At 45.8% G+C, this 26,282-nt stretch overlaps 1 protein-coding gene across 1 annotated transcript; it reads left to right on the forward strand.

Annotated features, from left to right (window-relative positions):
* The first annotated feature begins 11,950 nt into the window (after positions 1-11,950).
* Positions 11,951-24,684, forward strand: septin7a (septin-7). Its single transcript, XM_062558473.1, has 13 exons — positions 11,951-11,967; positions 12,204-12,306; positions 16,144-16,250; positions 19,917-20,017; positions 20,101-20,235; positions 20,592-20,709; positions 21,168-21,260; positions 21,420-21,516; positions 22,956-23,007; positions 23,143-23,268; positions 23,664-23,684; positions 24,297-24,432; positions 24,535-24,684. Exons 2-13 carry the CDS (start codon positions 12,297-12,299, stop codon positions 24,682-24,684), a joined length of 1,146 nt encoding a protein of 381 aa, XP_062414457.1. The 5' UTR covers positions 11,951-11,967; positions 12,204-12,296.
* Positions 24,685-26,282: the final 1,598 nt, after the last annotated feature.

Here is a 26,282-nt window from a genome sequence, read left to right on the forward strand (position 1 = left end):
GTCAAAACCCGGCTTGCGGGCCATGACGAATACAAGAAAGGACACAATGGATGAAGGTTGATTTGTAAAAGCCGAGTGTGTCAGTGAGTAACATCACTGACGATGAAAGAAAGCAAAAGAAAGAGACCAGAGCGACGCTGCACAACCACCCTGTTGCATTCGTAAGTACGAGGATCGAACGCAGTTTGGACCTGTGTGGCTACTGAAAAAACCTTTTGTTAATATTGTTATTGCAAGGATAGCATTAACTTCTATACAGACATTTGCTGAGGATGAAGATTAAATCTATAGTCTATCATTTCATGTTCATATTTATACATCGTCCTTATTGGTGGTAGTGTTTTGTTTGTTCTTTTGCTAGTTTTTTAAAAGTCACCTGTAAGGGTTTCTATAAAAGAAAATATAGATGTTCTGGCTTATATTTGTTCGGATTTGCTTGCAAAATAAAAATGGACCATGTTAGAGATTTTTAGTGAAAAAAACTAAAAAAATGCATCGTCACTACTATGAGTACATTCATTATCCACTCAGGACGAATTGCACGCAATAAGAATTTGCGCGTTTCATGCTGAAGCTGATCCATAAAGCTTTCTTCTTAAAGGGTTCTGCATACATTGAGGCGTGCGGATACCTTTCCTACCGGTGAGAAGCTCCTTCTGAAAGGGCTCGTTAGTACTTACCGTAAATGGCACTCAGCGGCGGGCAAACAGCTTCACAGGATGTGAGTTACTGTTGCCTCATTACTCGCGACATCAGCTCCACGAGCTGCGCGAAGACTATGCAGCAATCACAGTTTTTACTATTTATATATTTATATTATAAACACCTCACATCTAGGGACCTACTTCTATGTGCACGATGGTTGGAATGGCCCGAGGTGTCAGGGGGGGCCTTGAGGGCCGAGGTGATGTCAAAGACACGCGGAATGACACGACCACAACTTTGAACTCGTAGGTCTCGCCATCTTCAACACCTCCTTGGTGACATGCTTCAAAGCCCAAGAAGCCCAGGTTCACAGGACTGAATGAGTACAGGCCCGTCGCCCTGACCTCTGTAGTCATGAAGTCCTTTGAACGGCTAGTCCTGTCCCACCTGAAGACCCTCACCGACCCCCTCCTGAACCCCCTGCAGTTCGCCTACAGAGCCAACAGGTCCATAGACGATGCTGTCAACATGGCCTGCCACTTTGTCCTCCAGCATCTGGACTCCCCAGGAACCTACGCCAGGATCCTGTTTGTGGACCAGTCCGTCAAGCTCCTGAAGTTTGCGGATGACACCACCCTCATTGGTCTGATCTCTGGTGGGGACGAGTCCGCCTACAGGTGGGAGTCTGACCACCTGGTGACGTGGTGCAGCCAGAACAACCTGGAGCTCAACGCCCTGAAGACAGTGGAGATGGTCATGGACTTCAGGAAGAACGCAGCCCCACCTTCCCCCCTCACCTTGTGTGACTCCCCCGCCACCACTGTGGATTCCTTCTGTTTCCTGGGCTCCATCACCACCCAGGACCTCAAGTGGGAGCTGAACATCAGCTCCATCACCAAAAAGGCTCAGCAGAGGATGTTCTTCCTGAGGCAGCTGGAGAAATTCAACCTGCCAAAGACGATGATGGTGCACTTCTACCATCCTCCAGTCCATCCTCTGCTCCTCCATCACCGTGTGGTACGCTGCAGCCACTGCCAAGGACAAGGGCAGGCTGCAGCGTGTCATCTGCTCTGCAGACAGGGTAATTGGCTGCAATCTGCCGTCTCTCCAGGACTTGTTCGCTTCCAGGACTTTGAAGCTTGAAAGATTGAAGCCGTCCCGTCTCACCTCGGACATTAACAGTTTCCACACTAACAGTTTCTCCCCAGTCGGAAGTCGGGCTCATCAACAGAGCCCGGGTCCCCCCCTGACTGACTATCTTATTCCTGCACTACGTTGTCTGTTGTCACATTGCCGTACTGTAGATTCCATGTATGGACATATTATGGCAATAAACGATTCCTGAATCCTGAATGTTGATGTGATGTGATGTCTTTTGTGTGCTCTTTGTAACTCAAGGGATTCAAATGTGTTTGGCCCTGATGTTTTTTACTCCATCTAAAAGACTTCCAATATCAGGGAACAATAATATGTACTGGAAGACGGAGACAAACGGAGGATGGAGTTCAGAGGGATTTTATTGCTTTTTGTCCGGCACCCTGGATGCAGTGAACACAATCAAAAGGCTCTTTGAACACCGAGGCCACGTGGAAAATATGGATTTCTGAATGGCTTCGGGCTCCTCCGGCCGCATTCTGTCTAGGAGTATTGTAGTATTTTGGCATGATTACTATCAGTTCATTGCCTCTGGTGCAGTCTGCACCTTTCTGCACAGAGGACAATAATTCATCAAGCAGGAGCACAGAGGAAAGACAACATATGGACCATCTGGAAGTATTAACACGTTGATGATGCAACAAAGTGCACAATTTCTTCTCACACAAATCATTACCTCCCGGCTGTATTCACCAGCTGTGACAATGATCTATTCATAAGGGGGTTGATACTTTTAGCACAGAAGCCAGAAAACAATGTCCTCATTCGTTTACAGGTCACCAGATCATAAAAACACCACGATATGGACCCTGACTTTTGAGTTTGAGTCTCGACAAACACAAAAACAATGTCAGTCCTGCACTTACATGTTATTGGATCCTTCACATCTAATGCAGCTTTGACTCAAGGCATTCAATGCAAACGTTAGGATGGTAATGACTAATTTTGCCTCATTTGCAGAATAACGAACATTCAGGGACATATAAGATACCGACCGTTTTTTTAAAGGAACCATTTCTCTCACGGTTGGCATTGCGTAACATCGAGGCAAAGCCTTCAAACATCTGTGTCGAGTCAGAGAAGCCGAGGCCGCAACAACTCCCACAATGCTTCTGCTTTTACCTCCGCTGCTCCTGTGGTTGTTTTTAACAGCGCAAACGTGCGTCCCCCCCCCCCCCCCCCCCCCCGCCTGTGAGGTCACCGCGCCTGTTCTCTCTCCTCGCCGTGCAGTATGTGGGTTGACCCGGAGGAGCCTGCGAAGACGGTCTGTTTTTACTCACTTTCGCACACGATGACTTTCGACACTCACTCGGTTTTTCTCTCTCTCTCTCTCTCTCTCTTTCTCTCTCTCTTTCTCTCTGCGCCATTCATTTCCTCCACTCCCCAAAACCGAGGCTGCTTCCTCGCCGAGTTGAGAATGACAGCAGTAAGCAACAAAAAAAAAAACATAATGGCATGCTTTCTATTTCAAAGAACTGTTTCTGTATTGTGGGAACCGATGTGGGGATGACTCACCTCCTGACCCCTGAGGAATGCACCTGCATGTGTTTTCTGAATTAGACGAAGAAGAACACACTCGCTCCTTTTTATGTTTGTTTTTTTATGCGATGACCAAATTCATCCGAAGCCGCACACGCGATCCAATCAGTTTTCGTTTTTTCCATGTCTGATAATACCGTAGATGATTAAGGCCCATGAGTGAAATGTGTGGACCCGTCAGTGAGTCTTCTATTAATGCTGACTTCCACTAAATACCTCTTTGTTCAGTGTAGTGCTTTGTGTAAAAACTACCATCTCACAACATCTCTGTATCAGCCTCCTTCAGGTTTGAGTAGGTGGTTTTCGAAGAAATCCCACCTCCTGCCACCGAACCAACTGAAAATGTCAGTTTCTCTGGAATGCATTAAAAATGTATAAAAACCAGCAGGACGTTGCAGAGCTTATGCTGTTGGAGTCATTATTGCCCCCGATGTAATGTCAATTTAGTGCTCTCCTAGTTTGGGTTCATCAGGTCACACTACCTCACCCTCCGTTCATCCTTGCTTTCTGCTCCCTCCTCGACCTTCCATCAGAAAAAAATCCAACCGACAACCATCCCATGTTCTCTGTTTGTCGCCCATTTGGTCGATTCTCGAAAAAAAAAACCACACGCGAAATGCCAATAACTCGTGTTTAATTCAACATGCAAACCCTTCCCAACATGGCTTCAAACCGTGGCCCACGGCTACATGGGTGGAGCTCTCTCACTCGATGGTTGCTCACATGGCTGTAGGGGGGGGGGCATCACTGTGTGGCAACAGATGGGGCAACTGAGCTCCGGTTATCACAAAGAGGAGGGAAAGACTGTTCTCCTCCGTGTTCACATGTGACTTTTCTTTCTTTGTGCAGGCTGACGAACGGGGGGGGAGGGGGGGGGGGCGCTCAGCGGCCCTTGTTTACTGCCCTTTACGGCGGTGTGTGTGTGTGTGTGTGTGTGTCGTGAGAGAACTGTGATTCCAACCTGGCGGCGGGACATTTTCACTCCTCGGTAATTGGACTTCCCACACACACACACCGAGGCAAATCAGCCCCGGAGATAAAAGTGAGGCAGAGGAAGAGGCCATAGATCTCCTCAAATAATGGATGTGCTCAATTATTTCTAAAAGAAGCCTGGAACAGCGCTGTCGTTATTCGAGGGAAGCCCTCTCTCTGTGTGTGTTTTCTGTTTGTTTTTTCTATGGCTTTCTCTGCTGGTGTCAAGATGGAAACAAATGGTGACAACGAGGCTTTTTAGGGAGCATCACCACAGCGTCTCCAACTCAAACCCCCCCCCACCCCCCCACCGGCCTCCCATGTCAATGCCCCCAATGTACATTTCTCCTGCCTGATGGCTGGGCTGATTCTACAGGTAGAACACACGTTGGTTCACGTTGTTTGTCTTTCTTTGGATTGTTGAAGCTGAGTGATGCTCAACGGCAGCCTCATTAAAACCATTTGTTGAGAATATGAATGATTTGCGTCATTTAACAGGGATGTTTTATGTTGGGAAAATGAGCCTATTTGCGCAGTAATGCACTCCCTACAGTACGGTACATTACCTGAACTGAATTATCCTCTGACATAAAACCTTTTAAGAGCTTCACAGATATAATTTATTCATTTAATTATTTTTGAAAAAAATGTTATGATGATTTTCCCATCATCTCTGATTGATTAATTCAAAAAGCCTCTTCTGTGGTCCAGTAACACGAGCCGGTCTGCCAGACCGTGTGCCAGAGAAATGAATGAATATGAGGCTGGTTCTCCAGGTTACATATATATTTAAATGTCCTTTTTTTTAAAAAAACAAAGGGAGAGGACTGTTGGGCTGCTTCAGGAGGAAGAGCCCACGACTCTTCTTCCTCATTAATGAGCTGCTGCTCGAGATGACAGGCGGCTGGCTCCATCAGCTCCAGTCATTAGTCCATCCAACACTACCCTACTGCCCCGGTTGCCCCATGTGTGACAGCGCGTACGTGCACAGGCGTCCATCCGACCCCCCCCCCCCGACCCCCTCCCCCCCTGCTGCGAGAGGACAGCAAATAGATACAGAGATGATGAAAGGAACACTGGATTGTCAGAGGGGGACAAATGGTTTGCTGGCGGACGGAGACGGCCTGCGCTGATGGACGCACGTGTGGGGGTGCGGGGGGGGGGGGGTGCCATTTGCTTTTTTATTTGCCGAATGATTCGTTCGGAGAGAGAAAAAGCAATGCGGCGTTCCGCAGGGGCTGAACCGTTTGACGGCGTGCCATCGAGGCGGGCAGGTGCACAGGTGCCCCTCCATCTCGGGGCCAATGAGAATAATGAACGCAAGAGAGCAAATCCCCCCCCCCCCCCCCCCATGAGTGAGGGCATTGGAATTGTCGCACAGGCGCCTTTCGGTTGGAAATTAGATCCATGAAAAAGAACCATTTGGATGGCGAGATGGCTTTTGCTGGGTGCGCGCTGGTGTTAAACGGCTCACGCAGCCGTTTCCGTTCACGAAACATGTCCATCATTCGCTGGGATTCTTTATCGGCGCTCAGATTATGGGATGTCTCAGCCAAAATAATCAAGCACGAGGGTCAGAGTTTTCTTGTATAACCGCGTCCTTATTCGCAGAACGTGAGAGGGCTGAGGGGCTCGCTGCCGCCGGGTTACACTGACACCGCGTGTGGGAAACATGCCATTACTGGAGGACCACACATATACAGCACATTTACTTAATACTGTACTTAGGTAAAGGTATACTTACTCTCCATTTCATTAAACACTATGTCTTTACTCCACTACATTTGTCTGTAGTTTATATAGCGCAATTATACCTTCACCTGATGAGATTCAATGCAAAGATTTATAGTTCCATCTCGACCAGGAACAACAAAATGCTGACATATAACAATAATAATAATCAAGTGAGCTGTGAACATCGAAATAAAACTGCGGGACCAAAAGCAGGAAACATTCCGATGTATTTTACATGATGCATTTAGGAGCTTCCTTATTGGGTTCAACTGGTAATCCATGAGATGTAATAATAAAGATCAGGGTTTGATTGACACCACAGAGTGATAAAAATGGATATCAGACCAAAATGACATTTGATCTGGGGCCATGTCATAAAGACGGATCTGTTGGCAACCAGCAAAAAGACAAATAATCAAATGTTCACAAGTATTTATAAGTATAACACAATAAAAAAGGCAAAGCAGTAAAAAAAAAAGTATAGATTAGAGAGAGACATACACATTAAACACACTGTATAAGCCTTCGCTGGCACTCAGTATTTATCAGCACGTCTATTTTTCCTTTCCATTTTTGAAGATGATAACAAGCTCCGTTAACAAAATAGAGGCAAATATGTCCTTCCACGATTACCATGCAACCGTGAAGAATAATAATCAAGCAAATCAAATTGCCGTTTCGTGTCAGTGTAAATATACAGTTGACAGTCTTTGAGCAACTGCAACAACGCCGCTTGTGCACACAATGACGGTGAGCCCCACAGATGGCACAGATGGCGCATGTAAAGCCTCGTGTGCGTCGCTCTGATGCTGGAGTGTGGACAGGCTCACGGCCTTCCGTTTCCTTTAGATTCTCCGCTGCTGCCTTGCACAGGATGCTTCATGTCGGCAGTGCTCTTTGATGGAAACAGAAAACTCCCAGAATGCCTTGCAGCATTCAGATGAATACCTGCACGGTGTCTCTCTCTCTGTCTCTCTCTTTCCTCAACACCTTGTTTGTTAACATCTCTGATTGTTATTCTTTAAAACCTTGTACTGCCTTTTGTATTATTGATTTTTTTTTATTATGAAGCCTAGTTGCAATCATTCCTCAATATAAATTCTTTTGGTTTTGATTTAGATTCTCTCACTACATTTGGGAGGGTTTTTTATTTTCTAAAAATATTCGCAACTTTCAATAAACAAGCAATGGAATAATATAAAAACTTAGACAGCTGTTGGATATTTTATCAAATCTTGCTTCTGTACAAAACAGCTTCTCTACACAGTGCATTAAACCATTTTCACCTTCAAAACAGAGCAATATTTAGTAGTCTTTTTCCATTGATGATGGCCTTCTCTTTAATTCAAACCGAAGCTCCTGTTATTAGAATATACCAGGGTAGTTCCAAAATTAATAATTATAAGTTGCATCTAATGTAAATGTCCACTAGATGACACTGTTGCTTAATTTCTCAAAAGAGAGAGACTATTATCCAAGGCCAGTGCGAACTTTTGAAAGTCTTTTTTTCCGAGTTAATAATGTTATTGTGGGTATTAGGTTATGCATAACTTTAGCACGAGGACGTAAATGTATGTAACATTACATCTCGCCAGTTATTCCCCAGGATTAGTTTAAGCGTTCCGCTTTGTCGAAGCGGTCCAACCAGAGCCGTGAAAGAGAGAGTCGCGTCAACTGACGTTCCCATAGCTCTATTTTCATATGATTGGCAATTTTAATTTGCAGTTTTTGGTTTGATGATTGTTTACCATTAACCTTGTTACAATGCCTCTTATATGTCTCAAATATGATATTTAATTCTAATATTCTGCAAAAAAATCTCACTTTTTAAATTCTTGTTAAATCTGTTATTTGTTAACATTCTCTTAATCTGCACATTTACACGTGGAAAATTCACTAACATGCTTCGGAGCATCTGCTCTTTTTAAGCCGATGTTAAATGTACAGTACAATATCTTTCTTTAAACGCCTCCTCGTCTAAAAGTCCACCAGGAAAGGCTTTCGGGAACCATTGAGAGGCTCCGCGAGCCGCCATTGTCCGCCGTTGGTCCGCCGGAGTGAAGGGAAGTGACGTAACTCTTGTTAAAACGCTCTGGGTTCAACCACCACTACTTTACTGACGGAGTTGGGTGCTGAGTTTAAGAGACGCGATGTCGGGCAGAGAAACATCGGTTGGCGAAGCGGACGTCGGAATAATGGGTAAGTTTCACTCGGTTTTACCTTCTGTCCTTTGTGAAGTTGACATAAGTCCAACGGGAAGTTTAAAAAAAAAATAGTTTAGACTAAAGTTTCTGTTGGAGCGACAATCAGAACGCTTGGCCATAAAACCCCGCCTGGGTCCCATTCTGTGCTTAACGTTAGCTTAGCGTTAGCTTAACGTTAGCTTAGCCCTCCCAGGGGGGAAATGTCACTCCTAACTCCACGTTACAATCCGATTAACGTTCCCGTAGTCGTAACGTTAGTTATGACCTTCTGCTCCCCACCAATGCAGATTTGAGAGGTGTCTCTTAAAAAATGCTGCTTTATTTTTGTTGTTTTTGTTTGTTTGTTTGTTTGTTTGTTATACCGAGTTTAAATTAAATCGGTGTAGTGTAGTATTTTCTCTAGATTTATGAATGGGGTTTGGCGAGGAGCTCGTTGAATAACGTTCGGTTTTGAGCGACATTTTAACGACGGCTAAACGTTAAGTTAACATATACGTCAGCCTGGCATTTCCTGTGTCTGTCATTTTTTGTCAGGAGCTGCTACAAGAAGCCTGCTCGTTACGAGGGAGGCGTAAACTCTGCTGTTCCAATGAAACTCGTGATCCATAGATAACAAATACATTTTACAAGTGCTCGCATCATTTCAATCTTTCAGCTAGTAAAACGTGTATTTCATTGATTTTGAAGAAAAAGCTCTACTAGCTGAGAGTGTGATGATGATAATAAAGGATGTGAATGAATGAGGTGGTAAAACAGGTCGGTCCATTGTAGCTTTTCTGAAAGCAGAAAGCTGGTCAGCAACAAAAAAAAGTCCCAATGTGATGTCCGCTACATTTGTAGGTCCTAAGTGATCTTTGCTGGTGGGCCTTAAATTTCATTTAATCTCTGCTCAATGTCAAAGAGCCCCCTGCCATCCTCCTCATATTAAGATCTAATTTAATGAAGGCCATATCCACATCAAAACCTCGTTACCTTACCGTGGCAGCAGATGACCTGGTCATCCCCAGGACCAGAGGAGGCACGGGCTCATGCTGCGGGGGGGGAGGATTAAACGTTTTATCGTGGGGGATGCAATTGGTGACGTCTTGCAGTCGGAGCCAAGTGGCATGCTGTGCGTGCTGTTTGCACACAGGCGATGACATAGCACAGAGGGGCAGGTAGGGCAATCCGCCAGAACGGGGTGAGCGTGTCAGACGGTGGGCTCGCTCCGTGTCCGTAATGGCGCCCTGTGTGAGTCCGCTCCAGCGCTGGTGTGACGTCGTTTAGCCTAATTATTGCTGAAGGCATTGATCTCCGTTCTCTCAGATGCAGTGAGAGGCGGGTTTCAGGTTTGCATGTCTGCGATCGCGCCACAGGTCTAATTTAGATCGGGCCTTATCTCTACATTGCTGTGTGTAACTACAAAAAGCATGCACTGCCAAGACCAAGTGTAGCATCTCTTTTTGAACATTAGCTTGTTGCTCTTGTGGTCAACTAAATATAGTTCTCTATCTTTGAATGTAGCTGGCCTCTTTCAGTTTGACCTTGTTTGCTCTCTTGCAGAGACTACATTTTTCACGGTTCAATGCGGGCAGCTTGAGTAGATCACAATGTGGCAAGTTGACTCTCACCCCACTGATAGTAATAAAAATCTGTATGTGAGATTCTGATAAACATTTTTTCATGTGACGAGGGGACTGCACATGTGAACTCTGGGGAATGCATAACGCATGCGATGCCACGGAGTTACCGTGAAGCAGCCCAGAAGCAACATGTGATCTGAAAGGTGCACACTACATCAGGCAGGGTCATTAATCACCATGCTTCATGATCTAGTACTTACTGCAGTTGATTGTTTTTTTTTCACCGTAGTTCTGATATTCCCCTCTTTCTAGCGCTATCAATCCGTTCTTTGTGGTATGTGTCTTGCTTCTACCTTTTTTTTTGTTGCATTGAATACCCCACAACCTACAGCTAGATCTATTGCTGATTAGCCTCAACTAGTCCTACTAGTTCAGCTACCCGAAAGGTGACATTCATCTCATTGGCGACGGCTGCCTGTGAGCGTTTATCTTCCAGCACATCTGTGAAGCACAGTAGTCCGTAGTGTGACCTGGTACCCGGTGGTGGAAGAGGGCATCTATTGGTGTAACACCAGTGGCATGTTGTCGAGTCATACCTCCCATATGCCAGTCAACCAGCAGCAACATGCCGCCAGTCAGGGGTCACATTTTGTGTTTATAGCTATGTTTAAACTTGCCGTTGACCCTTTTAAAAAAAAATGTTTATAGGACTATTCAGTTTTCTCTCTATCTCTGAAACTCAACTGAGAGGCTAAACAAGGCAGTGTGAATGCAGTCCAGTTGTATCAACAGAGTAGTCCGTAAGAATAATAGTGTGGGATGATGCCCTAAATGTCTGAGCTCTGTAAAGGTCGTGGGAAGCGGTTCTGTCAGTCAGCATCCGTATCCTCTCTTCTGTTGCATTCACATTTGGCGCTCAGAGCGGAGAGTTGGCTCTGAGCGCGTTGCACCTCTCAGTAACCCCAGCTTCCTGCAGACTCGTTGCATTGTTTCCGCCAGCTCGGAACAGCAAAATGCAGCGTGCATTTTCCTGCACTGATTTGATTCGTTAGTGACGCCGGCTTAGAGCTTAAGCTGCAGACACAAATGTTGGAGCTCATTTCAAGAGTGGCACTTCTTCCACTTTTAAAAATAGAATCTAAACTATTTAAACCGTTTTACTTGCTCTTTCCCATGACTTCATGTAGCACGACTGTAGGTATCAAGTTCCTGTGTTGGAAGTAAAACGGTAGAGCTGTGTTTATGACCTTATTTTGGCTCCTGAGTTGTGGATAGCCCCTGGTGTACAACCCTGTGCACCTGGTATTTCTAGCCCTGGACGTGTGCCCAGACACATCATCTTCAATGCGAAAAGACTGTGTGTGTGTGTGTGTGTGTGTGTGTGTGTGTGTGTGTGTGTGTGTGTGTGTGTGTGTGTGTGTGTGTGTGTGTGTGTGTGTGTGTGTGTGTGTGTGTGTGTGTGTGTGTGTGTGTGTGTGTGTGTGTGTGTGTGTGTGTGTGTGTGTGTGTGTGTGTGTGTGTGTGTGTGTGTGTGTGTGTGTGTGTGTGTCCTAAAGTTCTCGTCACTATATGCAGTGTCTTGGATTCGGCATTTCGCTTCACATCAAAGTTTGATCGCTTTGCAGTTCCTCAACCGTCTGCAGCACAGGAAGCAGCGGGGAGAGTGGTCAGCGGTGTAGGCCAGTGGTCTCTCGAACGTGGGTGTGTGTGTTGCATCATCTTAAAAGCTCTTAATAACAGTAACTGCTCCTCCTACAAAAAAAAAAGATAAACTGTTGATTCCGTTAACTGCGATCACTTGAAACGTAACGTGCCCCAAACGGACCCGATGCTCTGTAGCCTTTGGCTCTTGGTGTGAACCCACAAGATCACACTTAAAAGTCCTTTATTGTCGGTATTTCGTGTATGTTTACTAGCAACGGTCGTTTGCACGCTTGTGTTTTATGTCTGATTTTATTTGAAAAAGCATTTGGATTTGAGTTCCATCGGGCCTGGAGTAACTCAATGAGGTGGATTGATGTGTCAAAGATGACTGCTGTGTACTGTTACTCATTTTTTTTGTTTCTGGTTCTTTCCTCTCTGGTGTTGGTTCCCGCCGTGTGGACCTGGCTTCTCGTATCATTTTGTGTTCCCACCAACCTGACTGCATCCCAGCTGTAAGTATTATTTCTGTGCCTGCACAGATTTCACCTCATAAAAAATAGTTTACTAGATGTTTTTTTTTTCTTTTTTCGAGGGGATAATCAAATGAAGCCTTTTCTACATTTTGTTGTTGGAATTGAACAATCTGCATTTACAAAACAACCATTTAAATAAGTTTGTCAATTTTATATCTTGCTGTGACCCTTTTTAAATATAAGCTAAGCAATGTTTTTACTTTTTTTGCCCTCAGCAACAGAAGAACCTGGAGGGCTACGTGGGCTTTGCAAATCTGCCCAACCAAGTCTACAGAAAATCTGTGAAGAGAGGTTTTGAGTTCACTCTCATGGTTGTGGGTAAGTCCTTCCCTTGTACTCCTGCAGCACCTTTTATCTTCTCCTCAGCCTCTGACACCACCGTGCATTAGTTATGCCATGACAAAACAGCGGCAGGGTCTGTTTGCTTCATCAACATGTCGAATCGGAGCCCCGTGTCAGAACTTGTAGTTGTCACTGTACATATTCACGCGAGGAGCGGCGTCGAGTTTCACAGGAACGTCGTAGCGGAAGCGCATTTTTAAAACAAACGTCTGCGGTTCAGCGCGCTGCGAGCGTGTGTGGCTGCCTTGTTTTTTCTGGATTGTTCGGTGGGAGGCGGTTTCCTGTCATTCCATGAATGCAGCCAAAGTAAAAGCCCGTCGTAGACTCACTCATGGATCTCTCTCTCTCTTACACACTCTGCTATTATTGTTATCCATGGGTACCTGACCAGGAAGCGGCTCTGAATGCCTGCATGATGTCACATCCTGTCCCCCCCGGGCCTCATGGCTTTCAGCGCCTACCTGCCTCAGGGGTTACAGAGCCCGTCTCTATGGCGACCAAATTGACCTCCTCCTGTCTAGCTTCCTTCTTGACGTTCTTGAGTCCCCCCCACCACCCCACACCCAATTCAGAGGGAGACCGCTTTGTAGAAATACCGCCTGCTACGTTCTAGTCATTTCTTCATCTGACATCCCAGCATTAAAATGACATTTAATACTCGTATACATATGGTTGTGTGCCACTTACACTAGGTGTACGCTTCACATAACAAGGCACAGGGTCTGACTAAGGGAATCTGTAATACTAAAACTGTCATTTAATCACCGGCCTGTGTCCTCCTATCTGTTGTTACACGTCACCCGCGAAAGTGGGCCAGAGCCTTTTGTTGGCCAAAGTCAATATTGATCATCGATTTGCTCGTTGGCAGGAACTGACCTTGATGTTAGACGCTGCAGCCGGAGCTCATTGTGTCGGCTCCTGGTTGACGGAGAGTTGAATGAGCTCTTGTTTTCTCCCCCTTTTTTTGGAAAGAATGCCCTCGCATAAACAAGAAGTGGGGGCTCTTGGGCGAAATCTGACACTGGCAGAAGGAAATTGATGTCTTTGCCGACAGATATGTGTGCACTGCTTTTGTAATGCTTTCTACTTGTTAAAACTTTTACTGTCTTCTGCCCCCCTTTGTGATGGGAAAGTACCCTTCGTAAACACAGAGCGCTGGAGAGAAGATAACTGCTTTCAAGGGATAATGTTGCGCGTACAGAATTTCCCTTTTTTACCTTTCCAGCACTTCTCAGTTTACCTGCTCATGTGAGCCCACTGCAGTTCTTTTTATTATTATTTTTTTTTTTGTGAAGCCCCGATCAAATGAATTAACGCGAGGCAAACGTTTCCTACTCTTTCCCCGCACCAGCCTCTTGTATGCAGTGGTAAGTGCCTTTTTTTGAATAAACCCCCATGGTTTACACAGCTGCTGGAAATTTCCTTTAAAGGAAGTGGGCTGGCTGCTGGCCGGGCAGCGGGCCTCTGCTTTGGCAGCTGGCTCCGTGAGAGTGGTCCTCCTCTGGCGCTGCGTGCCGGGAGAACGGACTGCGACGACAGCGAGGGGCTCCTCTTTTATTTCAATTATTATTGTTGTTTTAATTTTTTTTTATGTCCCTGCACAAAACGCTGGTAGGGTGAATTTGACTGAATCGCCGAGGAACCTTTGTCCGTTCAGCCCATTGGTCGACGTTGTGTTTGTGCACAGAAATACCCAATAAATTGGCCCTCGCTACAGTGTGTTAAATAACACAATTCCTTTGTGGCCTGTTGCGATTAGCAGAAAACGAGAGAGCGGGGCGGGGGGGGATGGGTTGGTTTTGCAGGCCAGCCCAGATGTTTGCATCTCACTGGTGCCCTCAACACAAAGCCCAACCAAAAGAAAATAGCGGTTGGACTCTCGTATCATGGAACAAAATGTTGATCTCACAGCCTGGATTACGGCACGGCGGACCACGCGTTCTTTCAATGGACGTCTTGTCTCAAAGTGACTGCAGTGGGGAACTGAACTGAACTGTAATGGAAACACTGATGGCAACGCCCTCCGGTCAGCTGACCTCCACCTGAATCTGAGCGCTCTCTGGCTTCCCCCATCCGCTGCCAGGGAGGCACTCGTTGAGGGTTCCGTCCCTCAGCTGCCATTTGGAAACGCACGTTTGTTCTATTGTGTACGTGTGGGGGAAAAGGTGAAACATCCCGAGGTGTGAGTGGCGCCGAGTTTTGGCATCTTCGCCCTCTGCACACCGGGCCCCCCGGCGTGTCACCGCGGTCCTCCTCGTTCTCGTCAAGCTCCTAGCTTCTCTGATTCAGGCTGGCCGTTTTCCATCACTTGTATTTCACTGGGTTTACTGCGCTCTCCCCCCTGGTACCCTTCATGGCCGCTCTCCATCACCCTTTCATTATTTAACCCCGGAATGTTTCATCACTTCTCGGCTTTTAACTGCCGACGCATTTTCTGTGGAGACAAATGAGTCTCTTCCCTCTTAGAGAAATATTTATTACTCCCAGCGCGTCGTGTGAAGGATCCTTTTGTGTGGGGCGCGTTCCTCATCATCTTTTTATTTTTTTATTCATGACTCGCTGAGTGAGTGGGTGGGTGAGTTGTTGGCGGCGTTGGCCCCGGCCATTTTTTTTTTTTTTTCAAAGGTCAGGAGCGGCTCTTTGGCTGCCGACGGCCTCCCTCTCGCACACTGACGGCTTTGTTCAGTGGCGCCGCGTCACCCTCCGCTCACCCGGCTCCCAACATCCACGCTGCCCATGGTATCGGATTACAGCGGCCGGTCCCCCCTCGGTTCTCGCAGACATATTGGATTTTTTTTACAGCTCAGAAAATGTTTCCCCTTCTGTGATTCTTTTTAAGTTGACTTTAATCGAAGCGGATTGCTTGTTTAGTTTTGAGTAACCGATCACCATCAATAAAGAAACATTTGAGATGATGCAGCCAAGCAGAAAGGACTCAAGCGCTGGATATGAAAATGGGTCCAGATTATGTATTTTGATTATTGCTCTTACAAATGGCAGATGTGTGGCCCCATTGTTTGTTTGTTTGAACGTTAGCATGTGAACCATCAGACAACCTGCACGGTTTTATACCAATACTGGAGAAATCATTTTGGGATTTTTTTTTTTACTTTCAAACTTTTAATCATAGAATAAGTGGCAAGCATTATGATATTTTCTGTTGAGGCATCTGATGCTTTAGACACCGTTTGAAACAATGCGTTGTTTTGATGGAATGTTTCATTTAGTGGTTGAATGAACTTTTTTGAGGTCTTAATGGAACATTTGAAACGGGGCTTCTGGGTAAAATATTACTGAAGCATTATATGAGAAAGGAAAATATCTTTTTAAGCTGACGTGGCCGTTGTCTGTTTTGGTTCTTGTGACAGACTCTTTTAGCGCAATACTGTTTTTAAAAATGGTTTTATTTGTTTGTACTCATTAGATGGAATGAGAATTCATGATGACTGTGGGGGTTTGGAATCTTCCTTTCCCTCTCCTCCCTTCCCATGATTCTCTGATTAGATTCCTGAAATGCAGACAGGAAAAGAATTTGGGAGGACGGAACTTCACCCGGTCTGTCTCTTGTGAACTCTTTTGCCTGTTTTTAAAATGGGGGGGTGGGGAGGGAGGCTTAAGAGGAGCTGTTTCCTGTACTGGGGAGAGAAGAAAAAAAAAAAACCTTGACTCTGAAACGTGTAAAGAATGTTTAACCGTGAAAAGGGTTGTTACACATCTGGAGATTGTGTCATGTTGTGCTGGAGTCTGGCACGAAGAAAGGGATTTAAAAAGTGTGAAATGGATCCACTCACTCTGACTGTCTTTGTCTTTCAGGGGAATCTGGGCTGGGGAAGTCGACGCTGATCAACTCGCTCTTTCTGACGGACCTGTACTCTCCTGAATACCCGGGTCCCTCACATAGAATTAAAAAAACTGTACAGGTAAATTCTTTATTTCTTTATTTTTGGTCAGGAAGTGTCTCCTCCTCCTTGTTCACTGAGGACTCGCGTGACACAGACCCCCAGTGGAAGAAATTCAATCCCATAGAGGGCCAAAGGATTGTTCATTGAAACGTGATGGCTCGCCTTCCCCCGGACACTCCTCCACCTTTTCAGTGGCAGACGTCGGCTGAATATTTGGGGAATGAGGCGTTTCGTCGGTGCCGTTGCCACCCGTGTGTTTGAGACTGTCACAAACTGGTTCATCTGCTTCAACAAGCAGCCAATTTATCATTTCCAAAATTTGGGAAAAGTAATTTGGATGTTTCTTTTTAAAAAGTCAGCTGTTTGAAAATCGAATCACATGATGATAATGATGTTTTGTGTGGATAAAGATTTACGTCCTTTATGAATGTTTTACACACCCCTAAACGGGACAGCGGCGTTCCTGTGGCTTTACGTCAACATGATGGGCAAACCTTTTTGATGATTTAATCTTGATGGAATTCCTTTAGCGACAAAATCAAAAGTACAACACAAAGCTATAGGGATGGCCCGGATGTTTAGTTTTAAGATCAAGAAACTCCAGGTCAACATGAGATGAAGGAGTTGTGGCATGAAATGATACATTTTGGGAGTCTGGATGCGTAGGCTTCTGTCTGAATGAAAGAGGCCGTCAGACTGCATCATGGGAATGATTAACACGGGTGGAAGGATTAGAGGACGTTTGGTTTGTACACCTTGAGCTGAAGATGTGCTCTGTGTGTGTGTGTGTGTGTGTGTGTGTACATTCCGAGTGAAGGAGTCTGTGTGTCACATGTAAACGGCTTTAATGGCGGGGCGTAGGTGGTGTGTGGCTCGCCTTGTTTGGACTCTCTGTTCCACACGGTTTAGTGTAAATACTGATGTGCGCTCCTCGTGTTAGACTCCATGTGTTTGGGGGTGGGGGGGTATAAAGGATAGATTTATAACAATCTGCAATATCCTCTCAACTCTGTTGGTCTGCTGATGGACGGGTAGCGTACACTTGGTTTCTATGGAAACCGCTTATTCAGTTCATTGGGCAAACTTCTTAACCCTCCGACATCCTACATGGAGCTTTCTGCCAAAGCCTGTTTGCAGAGAGATATTATCCATGTTATTGTCGACAATAACATGGATAATATCGGACAGCTAGTCTCTGTGCACCGATTGGAATTCAGAAACGTATATAATAACAGTTGTGCGGTTGTTTGCTTATGTCTCCAATCGACTGTGGAGCGCGGTGTCGGAGGTTCGATCCCTGCCTTTGAAGTGTCTTTGGCCAGACTTTTCAGCTCTTACAGTGAGACCGTTTTAAGGTAGAAAATCATTGTTTAAGCGCAGTCCATTAATGTAATCTCATTGATGCGCTTTAATGTATTGCGCATTCTACCAAAGGCTCTTTTGTACATTGAGCCAGGCGTATTCAATGCTACGGAGAAGCATATTTTCAAGGGTTTTATTGACACCCCGTTGTAGCTTGAACACGCCCCCTCACACCCTTCCACACCCAGCGCTGTCTGACCATCGCTCCAAACTCACTTCAGGGTTGAATTAATTCAGACATCGATCCCGACGTGAATGCAGCTGCCACCAGGAGTGAAGTTGATCATGAAAAGGCATGTATTACAACCCCCCCCCCCCCCCCCCCCCAACGAGGAACAGGGTTGGGCCGCTCCCCTCACTACCGCATAGCTTTACTTGTGCTTCCTTTTGAAGAGTGAAAGTTGATACTGTTGGTGTGAAGGGGGTTTGTGGGGGGGGGGAGGATCCTGTTATGAGTGCTCAGTGTGGGTCTGTGTACAGTGGATCAGCCGTCACCTGTTCCCTGTGATCTGCTGCTCCGCTCCAAGTCTCCTAATCCCCCGACAACACACGAGGGGGCTCCGCCTGCTCTTTCTGTCGCTGCCCCTCCCCCCCCCCCCCTCCCCCATCTCAGAGCTTCTTCAATGTTCAAAATGTGATTTTGTTGGTGTGAGGCTTTAGGATTCCGCAAGGCCTTCCAGTTCCAAAGCAATGCCGCCTGAGGGGCTGGCCTCGGGCTGACAGAGTGAGCGCTGACCTGTTTGCAGGTGATCCAACCGGAGCAGAATAATCTGTTCCAGGTTAACGAGGCTGAGAGCATCCGAGGACAGGCACCTGGCGATTGGTCTGCGGGCGGCGTGATGTGCCGAGCCCGGTCTTGTCCCGCCAATGCACAGACATGCCTAGTTTTTTTTTATTTATTTTTTTTACAACTAACAACTACTTCCCTTCTAAGGGGAATGTTGGAGATTTCAAATAACAAGATAATCTGAAGTAAATGTTTCATATAAAGGGCATCTAGATTAATAGTTTTTGAAAAAACCGGAATGCTGACAGTTTTTGCAAAATAAAACTTGTTCTTCAATTCTATTACATTATTATAATAATAAGCCTTATGGTCTTTTAAAACATGCATCTTGCCTTGTACATAAATACGCCTGCAGCCTTTCCATTCCCCGCTGTCCTCGTGTGGGACGATGTGGCCGAGTGTTGTTGTTGTTCCTTTTTTTTTTTTTTTTTACTCATGAGCTCATGTCTGTGGGCAGCGTGTCGGCAAACTGCCCTGATTCAAGCTGTGGGACTCTCCAGCAGCTCTCTGCTTGTGACTCGACGCCGGTTGTACATCACCTTCTAGGACACACACACAGTGTTTCGCCTACATATCATGCAGGTGTGACGACATTCTTTCACAACTTGGTTATTAATTGGATCATTATTACTAGCAGCTTTCTACAGCGCGTCAACACAATAACGTGTAATTCGTATTGACCGACATTCAGTCTACAAAAGTAACCCAGGAGCAGCTCAAGGGGTCAGAGGTCAGTTTAAAGACGGTTCGGCCGTGACTGAATCCAGAAGGTGACCGAGGGGCGGCCTGCTGTAAAAGCTGTGCTGGGTGGGTTGCCTCGGAGTGACTGATTGGGAACAGGACGCGCGGGAATGGACTTCACGAGGAGCGCATACCTGAGGCCCAACAAGTTCCTTGCGACGCCGCAGGCCGAGCGCAGCGCCGCCATTGCTGCGGTGCCTCTTAGGTCTGCGGCAGCAGCTCCGGTCAAACCCAAATGTGGCGGGCGTTCCAGCGTTCTCGGCTCAACGGGGATTTATGTTCCCAGTCGGACTGAAATCTGACTCGTGGGGGGAGGGGGGGGTGGTTCCGGTCTGGCAGGCCGCGAGGGTTTTGGATCTGCTGACTTCAATCAAAGTTTGTCGGATAATCACGAGTTCAACCTTTTTCGTTGAACGTTGATTCCTTGGACTCCCGAACCTGCGTCTTCAATATCTTCATTCATATCTTTATTAATGAATTATAAAAATGTCGTTTGATTTCAAGTTGACGTCACAAAGGGCTCTGACATATAAACATGATTAAAATGATTTTGACTCATTTCATCCCCCAAATTTTCCCGGACAGATGGTGGCATTGTTAATCAAAAGGCTTTTTGTGGGGGGGGGGGAGGGTTTAATTTGCGGTTGAGCAGAAATAAGTCCTCTTGAACAAAACCAAACAAACTAAACCTCAACCAAGCAATTAAATGTGAACATTGATGGATTTTAAGCACAAAGGAACCACCTCCTCCTCCCTTGTGCTGAATTACACCGACCTTATGTCGTTCTTTGCAGGTGGAGCAGTCAAAGGTTCTCGTAAAGGAAGGCGGCGTGCAGCTCCTGCTCACCATCGTTGACACCCCCGGCTTTGGAGACGCTGTCGACAACAGCAACTGGTGAGCCCCCCCCCCCCTCAGTCGACATGAACTCCTCTCACTGTTCCTCTGTACCTGACGCTGTTTGACTTGTGGTCCCTCAGCTGGCAGCCGGTCATCGACTACATCGACAGCAAGTTTGAGGATTACCTCAACGCGGAGTCGCGGGTCAACAGGCGGCTGATGCCGGACAGCAGGGTGCAGTGCTGCCTGTACTTCATCGCTCCGTCTGGACACGGGTGGGTGCTGCAGGGGGGAGAGAGGGGAAAAAAAAATACAGCAACTTTCTATCTTATTTACACGGACTTATTGAATTTTGAGGTTTGACAAGTATGAAACTGGCAGTATGTACAAATGAAAATGCTGCATTACCACACTGTTTGATTTGAAAACTTAAATCAAAGCATATTAAATGAAAAAAGGACAATTGTAAATTTTTAAGAGTCCAATTGCTCAAATTTACGAGGCTGTCTCGTCAATCCAGATGTGCAGGTTGAGTTCAGCTAAGCCCTGAAACATGACCTGTGTGTGTGTGTGTGCGCCACTCACACTCGATCCATTAAACTAAAGCATTTTTTCTTTGCCCTTTCCTCAGGCTAAAGCCCCTGGATATTGAATTCATGAAAAGGTTACATGAAAAGGTGAACATCATTCCCCTCATTGCCAAAGCTGACACAATGACCCCAGAGGAGTGTCAACAGTTCAAGAAACAGGTGTGTGTGTGTGTGTGTGTGTGTGTGACTTATAGCTGAACTTGTGTTCCTATTCGTTAAACATCTCTCAGGACTTGTTTTGTGTTATTGACAGTCTGTTAACGTGGCTTCTAATTTAACTGTCGCTGTAGACATTTCCTGTTTCTGACCTCCTGAACAAGTCATGTTTTATTTAATCAAACATCATAAGCCATTGTGAGAACAGGAAGTACAGGTCACACTTTAGCACCAATGTTGAATGCATGTTTTGTTTCGGTTTGGATCCCAATCTGTTCATGCACAGACACTGTTTGTGTGTGTGTGTGTGTGTGTGTGTGCGCCGGATAAACAGGTGGGTCCCTCCATGTGTGTGCATAAAGTTGGTCTGACTGACTTCTGGACGAGTTTGTCCCACATGCAGCTCGCTCACCATCACTGTTTTTTTCCATTCCACCCCGCCTCCTCTCCGCTGTGTGCAGATCATGAAAGAGATCCAGGAGCACAAAATCAAAATCTACGAGTTCCCCGAGACGGATGACGAGGAAGAGATGAAGATGGTCAGGAGAATCAAGGTCCGTGCTTCTAAAGATCCCTCCCCTCGTCCCCATGATACTTTATATAGATGTGTGTGTGTGTTTTAAGTTGCATTGAACAGTTTTCGGTGCAGCGTGTTCTCCTTCGTCTCACACACACTTTGCCTCTGCGCCCCCCCCCCCCCCCCCCTCTCGCAGGATCGTTTACCCTTGGCTGTAGTCGGTAGTAACACCATCATCGAGGTCAACGGAAAGCGAGTGCGCGGGAGGCAGTACCCCTGGGGTGTTGCTGAAGGTGAGAGGTCGAAAGGTCATCTGATCCCAGCTTGTAAATTGATCGACTGACTGGAGTCTCTCGTACACAGTGGAAAATGCACCAATATTTCCACTGTTGTTATTGAGCAGGCATCGTGTGGATGGATGGCAAAGCGGTAGCATAATCGGTGTGTGCGCATTTTTCAAATAACTTATAGCCTATAAATGTTGTAGCATATTTACATCCAATTTAAATGGATTAACATGAGCTTAGAAAAAAGGCGGAGAGACTGCATAAATACTGGTTAAATGGCAATGAATTAAAAGGTCAGAATTATTTCATATAAGTTACAGAATTGTTCATATTTAGAGGTTATTCTCATCAAATCAATTGTTCGTAGATCATTTTCTGCTTGGCCTGTATTTTCAAAAGAAAACGCTGCAGTTTAATTTCCTCCCCTTTGATTAAAAGACAAAATAGTGATTTTATTTGACACTTGCTCGTGGTCAAACAAAAATATACAGCCAACAGTAGAAACTTTTTTTTTTTTTTTTTTTTTCAACAATTAGGGAAATTCAACGTTTCTCTTCTCTCTCTAGCACAGGATGTGAGATCCCCGTTTAGCCTGACACAGGATGTAGCTGTCGCACTGTGGTTTGACGTAGTGCGACTGAAGTGATGAGTCCACACGGGACGTCAGAGGAATCTACTCTAGCTGTAGCAAATCCAAGCCAGTGACGGGGGGGGGGGAAGCATCGTTGTCGTGGTTCTTAAGCTGTTAAATCTTTGTTCGGAGTACAGTGCGGCCGAGTGGACGACTCTGAGGAGTGCTGCTACGAGCCTGTGATGCCGTCCATGGGAGTTCTGGAATACCGCAAATGTTTTTTTTTTGGGGGGGGGGGGGGGGGAAGAGAGAAGGGAAAGAGGGCAAGGTCCCTGAGAAACTATGCGAGCCACTCTTACCACAGCAGTCCAGACAAATCCCAGAGGACTGTGGTGAGTTTAGCTGTAGAGAGGAACACGTGATGCCCCCTGCTGGCGGTTTCTGGTACTGCAGCCATCCGTCCTGCGAGAGGGCCTCGAGTCTCGAGACAAAGGTGATGAAACGGGAGCTCCTACATGTTGCCTCCAGCTCATCCTGAAAAGGAATGTTTATTTAGATTTTACAAATCGTGCTTTCAAAATTTTACATGGTAGAAGCCACCAACATAATGGTGGGTTGTAATTCCATAAATGAATTTAGCCACAGGGTGTTTCACTGTACTAGTATTATCCACACCCACTATTGTTCATTCTTCCATATAGAGTTCTAGTACAGGTCTCCACCTAGTACCAAATATCTGGTTGCGTCACAAGGCTTTTCTTTCACAACATGTCTTCAATAAAAATTGGACTTTTGATTGCTTTACCTCAAAAGAGTTTGACCTGCTGGACCTTTTTGTCCGTGGGCTAACTGGAGTTTGTCTGTCTTCTTGCAGTGGAAAACGGGGAGCACTGTGACTTCACGATCCTCAGGAACATGCTCATCAGGTGAGCAAAAGCCTCCTCCGCAGAGGAGAGGCTAAGAATCCGCGCCTGATGCCTCAAAGGTCTTCCAATTATGAGCCGGAAACCTCACTTGAATAAGTGAGTTTATTTTTTCACTTCCCTCTTGTTGTGCTCCAGGACCCACATGCAGGACCTGAAGGACGTGACCAACAACGTTCACTACGAAAACTACCGTAGCAGGAAACTGGCTGCGGTCACCTACAACGGCGTGGACAACAACAAGAACAAGGGACAGCTCACCAAGTAAGTCGGTGCGCTCGGAACTGCGCCGTTTGGCAGCGTGACCTCGGGGGGGGGGGGGTTACTGCTGCTGATTCGGTCACTGTGTAAACATGGAGGAAACCAGGGGTCAGAGGTCGCAGTCTGCAGCTACTGACCTCCAGATTAAAGTTGGTAAGCTGACGCAGGCGAATTCTTTAAACCCACTCCTGGCCCAGACAAGCCAGCACTAACACACACACACACACACACACACTCACTAACTGTCCAAGTAGCTGTTTTTTGTTTGATTGGACTTTACTAACCGAGTCTGACTGCTAATCCACCGGCTGCAGCTGTCGGTAATCACCAGCACTCTCTCACAAGCTAATGCATGGTTCATGGCGGCATGCTAAGTGTCTGCATCTGTTTGTTTTTAGAACTGAGACGACTGACGGCATGTAAGTGTTACTCGACTTCTTCAAACTCGCACCAAAGAAGGCATTTGCACTTTGATTTCAAACGTCTTCCCTTTTCCCTGATTCCGTGCCTCTTTTTTTTAATTTTTTTTATCTCACCTGCAACGCACTATTAGAATTTTTTTCTTTTTTGCCACATATCACAGAAATGTGGCATCTTATAAGGTTCTACTGGAAATCGCCCCGCTCTAAAGCATCAATCCTCTGGCTTGTCTTCTTGCTTTGCAGTTTCATTTCTCATTTCACGTTAACCAATCTGCTAACAACTCATCGCTGTACTCTGAGTGAAGAAACAAAGAATTACAATATCGTCGAGATGGTCATCAAAATATGCTTTAAAAAAACTGCAATACTTTATGTTTTATGGGGATATTATTTTGTAGAAGCATCCTTTTAGATGTAAACGGCTCCTATTTCCATTTGCCATGAACTCGTTTTTACACAAACAAACAAACAAGGCAAGCATGCAAGCCAGGTGCCTTTCCTCCTTCCCTGATCCTGCTTCTGCTCTGACAGTTTGGGGCAGAGGGGGAGGCCCCAATGTCCCAGTGGCCCTCCGCCTACCACTGTGTGATGACTGGCTTGTGTCTCCAGGAGTCCTCTGGCCCAGATGGAGGAGGAGCGACGCGACCACGTGTCCAAGATGAGGAAGATGGAGCAAGAAATGGAGCAAGTGTTTGAGATGAAGGTCAAGGAGAAGCTGCAGAAGCTCCGAGACTCCGAGGCCGAGGCAAGCGGATCCTCTTCTTCGTTGGCCGGTGTGGTTTCTCTTCCTTTCTGACGCCGGCGCTCGGTTAACCTCTCGACTGTGCCCCCCCGTGTCCCCCCGCAGCTCCAGAGGCGTCACGAGCAGATGAAAAAGAACCTGGAGGCCCAGCACCGAGAACTGGAGGAGAGACGTCGGCAGCACGAGGAGGAGAAGGTCGGCTGGGAGGCCCAGCAGAGGATCCTGGAGCAGCAGAAGCTGGACGCCTCCAGGTAAACGCACATGGGGGTGGGGGAGGGTGTTCATGGAGAACGGACGGAGACCGTGCTCAGAAGGGGTCATTTAAGGAAAACCTTTCAAGATGCAGTTCATCAGGAAAAGGAAAATCTGTGAAATATTGATTTTAGTTTTTACGGGAACAATAATAACGATAAAAAAATCATTTGTTCACGATAAATGTCAACCGTATTTTTATCGCAAGTAAAATTGTATTATTGCAGTTTGTAAAATAGCGTAATCATAAGTGAAATAGATATAAAGGAAATATAAAAATATGCTATATGTAGAAAAATACTGGGCAGGATCAAGGATTCAGAATGAACAAATTACAGCAGCTCTTTGGAGGTGGGAGTGAAATGTTAGTGAAATACTGCTTTGCCCACATTGTTTATTATTATTATTATTATGCTTTAAAGGAGCATGTGAGGCATTTGGGGCGTAACGACAAATAACCAGAACGTAACTCTTCCAAAAGCCTCTTTTCTTTTTCCAACGAGGCTTTGGGAGGATTTGAAAGAGTCTCGTATCGGAGACTCGTTTGTCCTGTTAGTGATTGTGTCAGAATCAGTGCGTGCTGACTTGACGCGTCCACAGGGTGTTTTTGGGTGGTGTCTTTGGATGGAGGTTGTGGACTGCTGCGTGATTATCTGCTCTTCTGCCTTGTTTTCACAGGACCTTGGAAAAGAACAAAAAGAAGAAGATCTTTTAATAACACCGGAGGACCTTTTCTGATGGGTGTATTTCAAAAACCTTCTTTGCCAACCCGCCGGCCTCGACTCCACCCGCTGTTTGACTACGTTACTGTGTAATACCCCCCCCCCCCCCCCCCCCGCCCCCCCGTGAGCGCCCGGGTGCAGCGCCGCCCACACTCGTCCCCGTGCTCCTCCTTAAAGAACTGCGATAATCTCTGTATAGAACCCTCTGCTGTTCTTCCTCACTGACCAAGGAGACAAAGCATCCTTTTTAATGCCAAAAACCAAACGAAGAGGTCGGCTGCTTCCTGCAGGCGGCGAGGTTCACCTCAGGCACTGTTTTTTTTTTTTTTTTTTAATATATATATATTTGTATCTTTTGGTTCACATATTTAGGTTTAGTTTCCTCCCGAGTGGTATGCTCATCCATCTCCTCTTTTGTAAATTGTATAACCAAGAACTGCAGTGTTCAGCGTCAACCATGGGTGACCCCTTCTAACTCTTTGCTCATTTAAACTTTTTTTTTTTTTTTTTTTTTCCATAATTTTGTATCAGCCTGGCATCGAAATCATGTTCATTTTTTTCCGTTATTTCCAGCCTTGCTTTTGGAAACAAAACATTTATTCCCGACTTCACTCATTCTGAGTGTAACAACGTCTAGAAAAACTGCTCTGGAAGTGCTTTAACGTGAATTTATTTAAGTTCTCGTGCAGATTTTAAAAACATAATTTCCAATTTAATCTTTTTAGCACAGTTTGTGTACTGCAATTTATTTTGTAATGTCTTGTTTTTATTGTAAAAAGTCACATAATAAAACTGTGATGGGGAAAAAAAAAAAAAAAAAAGAAACGGTTGAACTTGGCGATAAATGTTTTAAATCTGTACATGCGTAGGTTTGTAGAA

Source organism: Pungitius pungitius, chromosome 17 (assembly GCF_949316345.1).
Source record: "Pungitius pungitius chromosome 17, fPunPun2.1, whole genome shotgun sequence".
NCBI lineage: Eukaryota > Metazoa > Chordata > Actinopteri > Perciformes > Gasterosteidae > Pungitius > Pungitius pungitius.